This window comes from Corvus brachyrhynchos, unplaced genomic scaffold (genome assembly GCF_000691975.1).
Source record: "Corvus brachyrhynchos isolate BGI_N302 unplaced genomic scaffold, ASM69197v1 scaffold312, whole genome shotgun sequence".
Taxonomy (NCBI): domain Eukaryota; kingdom Metazoa; phylum Chordata; class Aves; order Passeriformes; family Corvidae; genus Corvus; species Corvus brachyrhynchos.
Window position 1 is genome coordinate 703,527 of NW_008236640.1, and position 13,934 is coordinate 717,460.

The 13,934-nt window shown below is 39.5% G+C and overlaps 1 protein-coding gene across 3 annotated transcripts in view; it reads right to left on the minus strand.

The window, feature by feature from the left end:
• Nucleotides 1-2,167: 2,167 nt before the first annotated feature.
• The window catches only part of GPCPD1 (glycerophosphocholine phosphodiesterase 1), a 36,596-nt gene continuing 24,829 nt past the window's right edge, over nt 2,168-13,934 (minus strand). For 2 of the 3 annotated variants that reach the window (XM_017726715.1, XM_008644376.2), the window contains 6 exons: nt 13,581-13,642; nt 12,641-12,706; nt 11,668-11,804; nt 10,742-10,877; nt 10,258-10,418; nt 2,168-3,955 (listed from right to left, as the gene is read on the minus strand). In XM_017726715.1, the coding sequence (XP_017582204.1) occupies nt 3,751-3,955; nt 10,258-10,418; nt 10,742-10,877; nt 11,668-11,804; nt 12,641-12,706; nt 13,581-13,642 (767 nt within the window). In that variant the 3' untranslated portion in view covers nt 2,168-3,750. Of the gene's footprint in view, nt 3,956-7,348; nt 7,450-10,257; nt 10,419-10,741; nt 10,878-11,667; nt 11,805-12,640; nt 12,707-13,580; nt 13,643-13,934 lie in introns of all 3 variants that reach the window. The other variant, XM_017726716.1, reaches the window with a different exon arrangement.

Genomic DNA, 13,934 nt, shown 5'->3' on the forward strand with positions numbered 1-13,934 from the left:
GTAATGTCTGTTCCCTACTGTTCATTTTTCCTATTCCAGTGCTGTTTCCAGTGAAATGTTCTTAATTCATGATCTTTTACCCTTTGTGTCTTCAACTTTCCTCTTCATCCCCCTGCAGGGGAGGCAAGAGTGTGTGAGCGCCTTGTGGAAGGGGAATATTCCATTGGAGAATACCATTCTTCAACCACAACACTGGGGGATTGTCTTCATCCTTGTGCCAGGCTAGCACAGGATTCAGGAAGGAGCAGGTCCCTGTGCTCCCTACTGGGACCTGGGTGCCTGTAAGATTTACCACAACCTGGATATGGCCACAAGGCTGGGATTACCTTAACTCTCCCTTGTCCCTCCCCATGGCCTCGGCACCCTGCAGGGACCATGGACAGCAGAGTCCTCAAGGCAGGGGAGCAGGTTCCCTGATGGTGCCAAGGACTTGCCTTCACTTCTTTGGGCAGTGGTGCTCCACTCCATTTAGGAATGGTGCTCCCCAATTTAGTTCTTTCCCTGAGACTCCAAATCACACTCCTACTCCCTTGGCTCCTCCTCTCCCCCCAAGGGTGGCCAGGGAGAACTGGAGGCACAAACGGCCAAGATCAGGGTTGAAGTAAGACCCATTTAGTGGAAACAGCAGTGAGATAAGGAAACAGTAACAGCAACAATATTAATAACAAAAGTGTACAAAAGGGAAGGTGATTCACATGCAAAATGCTCATTGCAGAGCCTGACGTGATGTGACCACAGCACCCCACACCGACCTGCCCAGCCCCCACACGTGTTTCTGACTAGAAGCCACTCCCTTCTTCTCAAAAACCAAAGAATCCCCTCTCCCTGTCCCCAGCAACGAAGTGAGGTGGTACTGAGTGACATCTCAGTCTTGGCCATGCCCCCTCAGCCATGTGGAGCCAGCTAGAGCTTTCTCAGCTGGCACCTACTGTCACCAAAAATGACCCCTGTCCTTGGCCGAAACCAGGACATTCTCCATCCCTTATTCTCCACCAGCTCTGGCATGCCCACCTCCCACACCTCCCAACTACATACACACGTATATAAATACACACGAGTACAGGCATCATTTCCACAGTCAGTGGCTGTCCCTCTGAGGTGGCTGTAGAGTTCATTTAGTCCATGACTGCGTCCTACCCATCCCAGACGTCTTCCAGCGCAGCAGAGCTGCTGTGCTGTTGGCTGATTGCTGCAGCAGGAGATCACGACTGGTGTAGCTGGAGCAGTCCTTACTCACTGTCCACAGTCATTACGGCATACAGTGGGATTGTCATCAGAGATGTAGAGCCCAGTCTTTGGGGGCGCCAAAGGGAAATGTTCCAAAATCAAGAGTGAAATTCTGTCTCCCCTACTACAACTCACACAACTCTGCATTAAAATTCTGTAGCGGTCCCTTGGCTGGAGCAAAGCCATCTCTGCCCCAGACCATGCTGGTCTCCAACAAGCACTCCAAAGCAGGAGGTGGCAGGCTCCCCTGCCAGATCCCAAATTCCTGCTCTTTGGTTCCCTCTACCCCGCCTGCAATGCCAATGGCTGTGGCAGAACAGCTGCTCAGTGTGGCTGAGCTGTGAGCTCAGCTCCAACAACTGGCACAGCAGGAGAGCTGTTGAAGCTCCTCAGGTCTGGAGGAAGTTGCTGACACAACTTACTCAGAAATAAGGGAGTCAGCAAGAAAACACCAACAACTAACACTGCTCAAAACTGTCTTGTAAAATCATCACAGTGGGTGTATTTATTTCCACTCCCCTCAAACGGAACAGGCCAATCCCTGAGCACTGAAGGCTGGGAAATAAGATTTTAAGGATGCCTAAGCCCCACTGAGTATCTCACTGGGATTAGTCTGAGAGGGTGCTTCACACAGCACAACTTCTGCACCACCTTCACACAGACCATGTGTCACTCTCAACATCTCTGTGGATGTGCTGCCCAGCTTTCACAAGCAGTGACAACAACTCTGCTAGGAGTTGACTATCAGTTGGCAAAGCCCTCAAGACCTGTCAAGAGGATCCCACAGGGTACAAAAATGAGGGAAAAAAATTAAGAAAAAAAATTAAGAATTAACCACAGAGGTAAGGAATGTATCAAGTAACAGTCACAGGTTCCTGACGCCAAGATTCTGGTTCAATGCCCCCTCCCCTTCTCAAAAACACAGCTCACACACTTCCAATTTTGGTTTAGGGTTGTTTTGCATTTTTGTTTGTTTTTTTAATAAAAGAAGGCTTCCAGATACCTAATCACTACTGTGCTGTTTGTGCAGGACAAACAAACTTTAAATACTAAAATGCACAAGTCAAAACAAGCGGTTTCAAACTGCTCAGCAGTGCAGACTCAAGCACTTATTTGCAATGGCTTTACTCTTTGTACAATCAGATCTATATGTAGCAATTACTGTATATAAAGAATATAGTACATACTATTGTTTTCATTGTCAATTTACAAGAGAAAAAAAATAAATATTTTCCATTCTTATTATACATTAACACTTCAGTAGAAAGTTACAGCTGTTGTGTTTGGCATGACCTGCAACGTCAGGAGGAGAAAGGACATGCATACTTATCTATTAAGAACTCTAAACTATGACTTTGTAATAAATTACAGAGGATAGATACCAGCCAACAGAATACTGATTATCTGAATTCAGTACATTTGTGATTCTTGCTCTATGGTAAAAGCCAAAAATCTTGCAAAATACAAAAGCCAGTAGCTTGCATTATGTAAGTAAGACAAACCACATATGGTGTAGCCTCTTCTCCAAATGTTTGTGATAACAGGCTTGTGGTTTCTCAGGCAAAGGAGATTAAGTTGTTGAATTGGTCCTTGCACCCTTCACACATAACTAGCACCATAAAGATGCAAGGACCTCAGCAAACACCTAAATTTCATGCTTAATAGATAAAGCATGCATTTTGTAGAGTTTGTGCAGGGTACATACTCTGTTCGTTAAGGTTACTGTGCAAAAAAGATTCTCGACCACTGAAGATACTCCTGTAATTCTGTGAAGATTATTAGCAACATTTTTAAAGTTTAAACAGGCCTGTGTGCAATTAATGAAAAACCTGTACTCGTGGTTCCCCCTTGACTGCTGTACACAGGCACTGTACCACTGAACTGAGAGCTAAGGAAACAAAGGCAGCAGCCTGAATGTTCAATGAAATGGGGAAAAATGAGCTGCAGTTTACTAAAAAATAAATAAATACTTTAAAATGGCACAAAGCTTTGTATACAGGTGGATCTACCAGTGCAAATACATATACATGAGGTACCAATTCGTTCAGATGTTTTTATAGGCCAGATCTATTTATAAGTATCTTAAAAATCACTCTTTTAATTTCCTGCTGTCAGACAAACGCTACCGCTTGTCAGCCTGTAAGTAAAATCTAAGTTAAAACAAATTTTCAGCATATTCAATATCAGATTATTGTAATTTCTCTACAGTTTAGTTTCTGAGCTTTCACTACTGAGACTGCTTAATTAATTTTTGTCTTTTAAAAGCACTAGTGATACTTTTCTTTTTCAAGATTTGAGATGATTTGAGGGAAAAGTTAAAACTGTATATGTAAATTGGAACAATAACTGTAACCGGCTGAATATTTTAACATTGTTTGAAATTTTACTAAGTACTGCTAGGAAGGAGGAACACAGTTATTGCTATTTGAAGACTTAAAATTAAAACAAACCAACCTGAAAGCATAGACAGAACTATTCCAATGGTGAAAATTCCATAGATACAAAACAGCATTCTGCCTAAAATTAGTCCTTTTGCATCTGAACACTCTTCAAGTTATCTACAGCTTTCTCTTCCAGGTAACTATGATGGCATTTACATGGAGCTATGGATTTGAAGTGGCTAACTGAAGGACACACACAGCTTTTCAACTCTGGCAGTTCTTTCTTGAGACGTTCCAGCTGCTCCACCTGGAATATATTTGGTTGTTCAGGATTTGAGTCGTATATCCTGAATAAATGAGAAAAGAAAAAACACTGATCAGTATAAACTAGCAGTTCACAGAAATGTACACCAGATGAAGCACCTGGGTTGTTTTCTGTAACAGAGTAAAATTAGGTCCCAAAGACAGTTTGTTTGAGGTAAGTACCTTAAGTTTTGGTGCTCATCTTGCAACATAAAATGGTATTCCCTTTACACAGACTAGTTAGTATTTCATTGGATATACTAAAAACCTACTGGCATATACTCACTTGGTCTCCTGACAAATGTGATTTTGCAGGTGGCACAAAGCAGTGAAATAAGAGTGTTCCAGGCTTCAAAGCTCAAAGCATAAGAAATTTCAGAGCCCTGAGGTTATTTGAACAGACTGTGGTATGCTGCTTGTACATAATACTGCATGGAGTGTATACTTACTGTTTCAAGAAGTATTTCACCTCCCCCCAGTTCAGAACCTTTTCTTTTTTAAATTACCATAATTACCACAATATTAAGTAAAGAGTTAAAAATAGAAAACCTGACCTCTCTCCGCACCTAATGCCAATTAACCACCCACGCTATTTTAAACAGTCTATCCTCTTTCTTATTTTCACACACGCAAACGAAGCTGCAGGATTTGAAATGTCAGCGTCATAGCAGATTGTCCAAATCCAAACCACATTTTGACAGTGTAAGCACTGAGCACAACTCAAACACTATTCTGGTGTAATTCATTATAAAGCAAAAGCATTGGTGCTCCTGTAACCTAACTTTGGTACACCACCTGTTGTGACAAGGATATGTCCTGACTTCCCAAGATTCATTTCTAATATCAGCATGTTTATATCCAAAATTTTAATCTTGGTATCCAGCTGCTCTCACTTTTAGCTGTTGCAGGTTTATCTCCTTCAAATGAAAACTTCTGCAAAAAAGTACCATTGCTTCCACCTTAGTCTTTTAAGAATGTTCATGCTTCATTTATGATTCTGTCAAGAAAGTAGTCTGGTTTTATTTCATCATCCTTTGCCTCTCACACATTTTCAAAATATGCCCAAAAGGAACCAACACCGCAACCAAAACAATGCAGTGCTGATGTGAGAGTGCAAGGTGCCCTTTCACCCTGACAAGCCAACTTGTGAACTGCTGGCAACTCCAAGACACCAAAAAACAACATGCAGCTCAAAGACTGGTACAATAATAGGATTCAAGAAAGGAAACACTTCCACAGGAAATACTGATATGGATCACAGTAAGACTGAGGACAGTTTCTGTGAAGAAACTCCTAGAAGTGAGATAGATGCTATCCAGTCTGATGAAATTTAAATTACTTGCACAGCTCTTATAATCCAATACAGGCCTAAGATATGACCCAGATTTGCCTAATAAAAGCTTTCTGCAAAATAAAAGCTCTACCTGCCTTCCTTCCTCCCTGTGCTTTCTTCAGCTGAGACATTATGAATTCCCTTGTGAATTCCAGACAAAACACTGACAGTTGAAGGTAGTTTTCTATATAAAAAACACTTTAGGAACTAAGAACATGAAGTCCTTCCCATCAGTTAGACACTTGAATAGCAAAGGCATGGTTCTTCTAAGCCCCTTGTTCCTAGAACATGTCTAAGCACGTTGCTAAGCAGCTTCTGGCAAGTATTTTATTAGTTCTTTACTACAACAAGTATAAATTCTGTAGCTCCTGCTTCATTCTAAATTCTTTTCAATTGAGATTCTGGATGAATTCAACCCTCCAAGCTCCTTGCAAACTGTCCACTAGAGCCAGTTCACTCCAATGTGTGTATAGAGCTTCTTTCAAACCAAAGGCAGAGAAGACAACTCAAAGCACAGCCACACTTGTACTTCAAAATTTCTTGACCCTATGTTTTGTTTGGGTCCACAAAAATACACCACCAGTTTGCAGAAACAGAGGCTCCAGGACTTCTCTAATTATTTCCAACATCACTATAAACTCTCATTTCCCTATCTTTCATTTTTCAACAGGACAATTATTTTTAAGTAACTATGCAAAGTTTTTCCATCTAACCTCCTATTAAGCAAGCCCTGCAGAAGACTGAAGTCCTTCAAACACTACTTTTTTAAGTAAGCACCTTCTACAAAAGGCTTGCAGGACTTTGCAGGGCTATGCAGGGGGTGTAACACTGATGTGTTTGGCTCCTGTCAGGTGTTCTGCAACCTTTGAAAACACATATAAGACAAGAGGCAGCAGCACTAAAATACTGTTTTCATGCTCAAAAGATTTTCTCAAGCTTTTGATTAAAGCTTTTCACTTTTCTTTAGATCTCAAGGAAAACTTGAATTCACAAAGCAGGGCAGCCTTAGACTGTCATTACACAACATCTTAATTCAATCACTGAGTAGATTACAAATCAACTAATACTACACTTCCTACACATATCCATGCTGTTATTTAAGTAACATGCAGCTTCAGGCAAACAGGGCAGCCCAGATTTCAGCAGTCTTCTGCTTTTGAGAAGTGTTTAAAATGCTTTTGCCTTGACTGCCAGCTAAATTTGTGTAAATGTTGGGAAGTTACTAATACCAGTCAAGCACAGCTTTGGCCTGCAAATGCAACATGCAGCCTACGGAACTGTAGTGTTTGGACAAAGCTCTCATGGAAAAGCTCTCAGCATCCATATTTTAGAAATACTGACTTAGTATTTTTATGCAGTTCTGTGGATTATTCAACAAACAATATTCAGATCATGTAAAGTGAATGAGAAAAGATGATGCAAGTGTAAGCTAGCACCCAATCCCTCTCCACATTGGTATTTAATATACAGCCAGCAGGTGTAAAAACACAAAGCTGCATTGTTCTTACTGAGTTAAGGATATTCAAATACAGAAACATTTCCTGGACTGTTTACAAAGCCTATCCAGGATAAAAATACCAGATAAATCACCTCAGAAATCCCACTTTAAAATTCAGCATTTTCACCAAGCCAGAGGATTTCACTACAATAGGTTGAAGTTTCTGCTCTAATTAAAATCTAACATCAGACTAATAAAGCATTTTAAGGATGAGATTTCTGTGCAGACAGAAGATACCCAGTCATGCACATAAAGTAATTTTCTGTGTAAGGGCCCAAATAAAAGCCTGAAGGCAGACATGGCACCTTTCTGTAGAGGTTGCCCTTTTAATACAAGTAATTTGGTTAAACACTGAGATGAATGGTAGTTAACAGTAGAGTATCATCCCAGCAACTGCACCAGAACATCTGTTCAGATTAATGACTTTGGGTGTGTGTAATAATCTGCAGCCCAAGTGGAGAAAGGCCTGGATGGGGGGCAGGGAACGCATTTGTGTTCTTTCCTCTGCCCCAGTGGGATCAGCCTTTTAATATTGTTGGCATTTGTAAGCTTCCCAGATTTAGTCTTGCAGTTTTTCTCCATGCAAAGCAAAGCCAGACCCCCTACCTGCATTTTTTTTTGCCCAGTGCTTGGTATCCCCAACTTTTGGTACTCAGGACACAGTTTTTCTGCCATCTTCACAACTGGCTACAGTGTTTTGGTCAATTCTACATGGATGATTAAGTTTGGAGAAAACAGCTTACAGAAATAATCTCTATGCACACAGTTCATAATCTCAGAAATAACTACTGCACACAGTAACTCAGGGCCACATACAAGCAACCTAAAATTCAACAGAATTCCTCTATTCACTTCCTAAATTATTCAGATAATTAGCACTTGAGATGGTGTAAGCAAAGGTCTAGTAAACAGCAACAAAAACCACCATATTAGATAAATATCTGGACTTGGCAACAAATCCAGAAAACAAAAATTCTGCAGAAACCATGGAAGAGGCACCATCTTAAATCCACCCTGGAAATATTCTGGAATTTGAAGACACAATGATAGCATGAACTGGCTTTACACTAAAACAGATTACTGCAGTCCTACTTATTTCTAGGCCTTGGAACAGTCATGTACATCTCTCTCTCTCTCTCTCTCATGCTGCTCTTTAAATTTAATTTTAAATTTATTTATTTCTAAACTTCAAATAGCACAGAATATGGATGCTGACACCATATCTATTTAAACTCTTAATAATATTTAAACTCTTCAAGTCTCAAATAATCTGAAAAGCTGCCTCTTTACCCAGCAGCTCCAACTGTGAGTGAGAACAGTTGCTGCCAGGTTTTACATTCCCACATTCTGGACTTGCAGGTACCACCTGCATTTCAAAATGTCCACCTTGAGACATACAATGCCACCTTCAGAAGGTGCCACCTTCATATTCCTTCCAAGACCTGTACTAAGACTGAATTTAATTTTATTCAGACAATTAGGAAATCCCGAGAAATAATTAAGAATTGCAAAGGGACATCCCATTATTTGTTTTGGCCTACAGAAAAAACACAAAGGAAATGACATTTAGTAATTTACACTTAACAAGCCTGAAGTAACAGCTTTGGAGTTAATACTAATTTTGGGGTTCCTCTCCAAAAAATGGGAAGATGTTGAAATGGAAGTGATAGAGGAGGCAGGCAGCGAGAGGAGAGATGAACACTATGAAGAATCCAGATGATCTCAACAGTGCAGGAAGGTTAAGCATTTTTTGTTCAGTTAAATCCACATGGGAATTCAGCCTTCCCTTGGCTTTTGATAACCAATTGGCTGGTTATCAAAAGGTGAGATAAAAGGTGTTCTACTATCCCACCACAACTAAAATCACACCAAACAGTACAAAAGGACACATGAGGTGACATGTAGCTGACTTGCAGCCTTGACATAAACGCCACAACATCTAAGAAGTGTTGAGTATCTAAAGCAATAAAAGCAACATGAAGTCAGAAATTAGGCTGCTTTGCTGTTTTACCATAGTAGTGAGTATCTGTTGTACAAGGAGTAATTAACAACTCTGGAAGGCTGGATTAGTAGCCATGAGATGAACAGACATTTTAAGAACACTTTATGCAGCAGTATTTGATTAAAACACCCCACCAATAATGTATCACTGTAACTTATGCATACCATAGAATAAAATTCCATTACCCTGTGATTGCATACTACATAGTTAGAGGATTGTTTCACCTGCATTCTAGTCCAGAGGCATTTCTCATCAACTAAAGGCAGCCCCAATCCCGAGCTGTAGCAGAGGTACAGCACACAGCTCTGCTGTAGCAGGAAAGAGGACTTATGTGCCAATGTCCTCAGTCTGAAGCTGATCCCCACTGTAAAAATCTAGTTATTCTTTTTGTACTGCCAGTGAATAGGAGACATTCTGTACAGCACAAGAAGTGAGACCTCTGGAAAACCAGGGAAGCAATGGGCCCACCACTCTGAAAGGATTCTCAGCAGTCAACAACAGATTGAAGAGAGTTAACTATTTTTTCACACCGAGAGCCTAGAGCTCAGAGTAAACATATTTGATCTCCTGCCCCTAGATATGGTTAAACTGACTCTCAGTTTTCACTTTACAAAACAGAGCCTTTGACAATTATTGATCCCCCTTCCTTTGTTTTTTTGGTTTGGGGTTTTTTTTTCAGGTAAAACACTATACAAAGCAATACTCTTGCTAAAGCAGAAGGTTTGAAAGCTTTCTATAATTTGAAACTTCAGTTACACTTAATGCTTTCCCAGTTACAAATTCTTTCTTATCTATCAGAAATTGATTTAAATTCAGCTTCTCAAATTAAATTTCATTTCATAATGATGAATTTCACATCTTCAAAGATAAAAGAGCTAAAACTTCGGGGTTTTGTAAACAACCAAATAACACAACACTACTTCTGTTCAAATATTTAACACAGTATTCTGATGTCTGTACCTGAATTTTTGTATGTAACAGCTACTTTCTGAAGTGACTGATGTGGCAGTTTGCCCTCGAGTCACTCCAAATTAATTTTAATAGGAAAAATGCTGAATTCACAGCTTTGAAACACAGCAGAATGTTGGCAATAGTTAAAATCATTCGTTTAAGTTGTGTTAGCTATTTCCACAACTTAACGTAGAATGCTGAAACTTTCAGTCAAACAAATAACATTTTCCTCACTGTACCACATATATAACTTAAAAATTACTATCATGAGTATTAGTAGCACCTTAAACGTGTATGCCATGCACTAGTTCTTTAAAGGATCAAATTACATTTATGTCAATCTCAGGAAAAACAAAAGTTACTTTGCTTCATATATACAGCTGAAAGAGTGGGAACTGGTGTTAGACTTGCTCTTGATCTGGGTCTTTGGGCTTCTTGTACTTTCTGTACCCAGTCAACCAAGAAGCAACGTGAAATTTCACCAGAATCAAGATACAACAGTTTCTAAGCTTGATGATGGTAGTGATTATGATTATTATTTTAAAAAGCCACAACTAAGTACCTGTCATATATTAGCCCATGAACACCATATTCTCTCAACTTCTTCCTGTTATCCGGGTCATTTGCATCATCACCCCATGAAAAAATAACCAGGCCTTTGGATATGGCCCGTTTGATAAACGCTGGATTCCTCAGCAGATCTTCAGAGTGCACGTTAATTCCCTGAAATACAACAGACTTCAATTAAAACCCACATTTCTGAAACACTTACATCAGCTTGTTTAATCTTTTGACACTGGCAGCTCCTTACCATTTCATCCACAGTAATAAAAATTTATTTAATACAATTAGAGAGTTTATTTATAGTGCTATTTTTTAAACACTGTATTAAAAAAACATGTGAAACTATGGACATTATTTTGGCAGTTACCCAATATTAGTGTATTTATTTTATGAGGTTAGCTGTAATTTAATGTATTAGTGTCAAAATGATAGATTTAAAACAAGCAGTAATAATTTAGTCTGATTTTAACGTGTCAGCTTACCAGCAAGTTTTCAAACTGTGCAAAATTAATGGCAATCGGAGTTGTGCGAGATCTGAGATCCATAAGCTCTGGATAGAGTTTAGATTCCCCTTGAGTGAGAAACAACACAGGATACTTGTTTTGCTTATGCCGGATCCTGCCAGGAAAAAAGCCCACAAGTAGCAAATGAAAAAAATAAAAGTGAAAAAACAAAAAGCAGGGAACTTTGATCTCACTGTTTCGAGGGGAACTCCTCTCTTTCCTGCATGTTCTTCTAGTTCCTAGCTGGTGCAAGGAGATGGTCCCACAGTTTAGCATCAAACTGTGTGACAAACTGCTCAACTGATTCCTTTTGCCACTACTGGAGATTAACGCACAGGTCAAGGGAAGCTAGACTTCATGTTGAACTCAGCCCCACATCCTCAAAAAGTTTATGCAAAATCCCTGAAGGCCATTTAATTCTGTAATTTTCTTTTTAAATGGACATTAGATTCATGATAATCACCAAGATCCATGATAAGAATTTCTAAACATGGTTAATATACAGCCCCTAACCTTACTGATGTATTTTTCAAGTTGGATACTCTAACAAGATTATTTGGTTCCTAAGTTAGGCTTGCACACCCCTCAAGTATGACTGAAAAAGACTTTGGGATACCAGAAGAAACCATGACCTTTTTTGTTGTGCTAAGAAAGAGTGAAGCATCCAGGAAGACACTTGACAAAAATATCCACTATGACTTTATTCTCCAATTTTATTTTTGGCTCATTTCAGATGGCAAAGTGGTCTCATTTCAGTTCCCAACTATTCTGGCACCTTAAGTACATGTTCTAAGCAAAACAGCTGTTATTTATTTCCTGTGTGTATTCTTACGTACAAAGTAAATTTTACCAAATAAAAATAAATGTTAAAAACAAAGGACATTATTTCTCTCTTCTTAACTTACATTGTACAAATATCTGCATGAAAAGAAGAAAACACAATTCTTCTTCCTCCAGCATTCATCAAAACAGTTTTCAGAATAATATCTAGAAAAAGGTTCATGTCAAAGTAAGTTGACAAGTTGCCATCCCATTGTCCATCCTAGAAAAAGAAAGCACAAGTTGGAGTCACTTAAATTAATTCTTACTAAAATTATTTTAACCAGCAATGGTCTCTCATTCAACCTGAGCAAAGTGAGAATTCAACTGGCCAGCGTGAATGCAGAAGTCAGTCCTTCAGTCTGTTGAGTACTGGTTACAGCTCTCCAGGACTGACAGCCTGTGAAGTACAGCTGAATTCTCACAGCAGTAAGATTCACTGAAAAATTCCCTGTCTCCCCATCACTCTAGGCACTCTAGGAAGCCTATTCTAATCTCAAAAACACAAAGAAATTCCCCAAAGACCAACAATTATAGCAGCTACTCTCTGTTGTTATTTCTAGCACACGGACTTCTGCCTACCACTCTCCTTAGCTTCCTTCCCCCACTCCAGGCTTCCAATCCCAGCCTTTACAACCATTTCCCTCTGGACTGAGTGCTACACAGTCCAGCTGAGTCTGCAATCCTGCTGACTAGAAGCAAACAGCAGCTTGCATTACTGCACCTTGTTGTAGCTGCTCCTGCACTGGGCCAGGAGAAGCTGAATTTCTTGGCACTTTCCTGCCTGCCCTGTTGTGATCTGTTGACTTTTTAAGGTCTCTACCAAAAGCAGTCTGAGCTGCATTATGAACTCAGTCCTATAAATACTTTCTATCATTTTAAGAATAAGTTTGTTCATTCGTTGGAGTGGTGCCATTATACCCCCAGTTTCAAAAATAATGCATTATAAAAAAAAAGGCACATAAACCTTCAAAAATGATGCCTTTGCAGCTCATAAATTGTCACATCAAATCACAAGCTTTAGCCGTAGGAATGTAAATCACATGTATGTTTACTTACCCTTTGCTGGGAGATCCATTTTATTTCTATGTTGAACCCAACATCTTTAGAAACAGACTCCAGCACCTGAAAAAAATTCATTATGAAGAGACCCCACAGCAAAGGAGGACAACAAAGCACTATGAAGGTAATTATTGGGAGAATTGGAATTTAATGCTAATGGTGTCTAACAGTAGAATTTAAAACCCTAGGTTTTTAACATTTTATACAACACACACACCCTTTTCTACTCCAATCTAAACTTGATGAATACATAAAAATGGATAAAATCTTAAGGACAAGATCTTGGCAAGGTACAAATGAGAATCAATTCACATAAAGACATGTAAGAAATGCCCCATTTGTACTCCTACAGAAAAAATGGTCCTCCTCCTCTTTCGAGAAAGTTCTTTTGAATGCAAAAAGCATCTTAAGTTTTAAATCCAGGAGCTTGCCATTACAATGATACAGAAGTTCTTTCATGTGAAATTCTTTACAAGAATTATTTGCAAGGTGGTTTCAAAAGGTGGAGCTAACACAAGCAGTGCTCAGTAGGAACACACTGGAAATCTACTCAGCATTTCTCAGTGTCTGGCTCTGAGAGATGGACAAGACTCTGTGAGGAGCTGCCAAAGGCCAGGTGTGGTTTCTTTCAAAATTAGAAACAATTGTCAATGCATTAACAGGCAATGCCCACATGTTAACCAGCTATAAAACTGAGTGCACCCTGAGCTATACAGCTTGGGCTCGTGAATTCAGAAGCTTGAAACACACACAAACTATTACTTGTAAGCACTGAAAAGCCTTCAGTGTCCAAAAATAAAGCCTCTATTCTCAGTTGTAGCACTGACACCAGAGGCCTAAACCCAAAAATCAGTATTCCTTGCTACATGTGCAAAGCTGAAAGTAAAACACATGCGTTCATGTTCCACAATCATCTTGCTTCATACTCACTACTTACTCTTTGCAGAGAAGGAAATGGCTGTGTCTCACAAGCAGAGTTCTCTTCCTCTTTAAAAGATGCTGGACAGAAATATAAAATATTGAATTAAAACAAACAGAAGCATAATCCCAGTAACGCCAGCAAGAAAGACTGGCTCCAAATTATAAGTGAACAATGAAACCAGGTCTCCCTTTGGATTACCTACACCTTTCCCTCTAATACTGACATACTCCAACGCCTGTTTTGGAATTTAAAAACTTGCCACAATATAGATCAGAATGGCTTCTCCCATCCCTTACCACTTCACTCACTGAATCACATCCAGAAGAAGCCTTGCCTATCAAGGCTTATTTCTTTTATTTTTTTAGATTT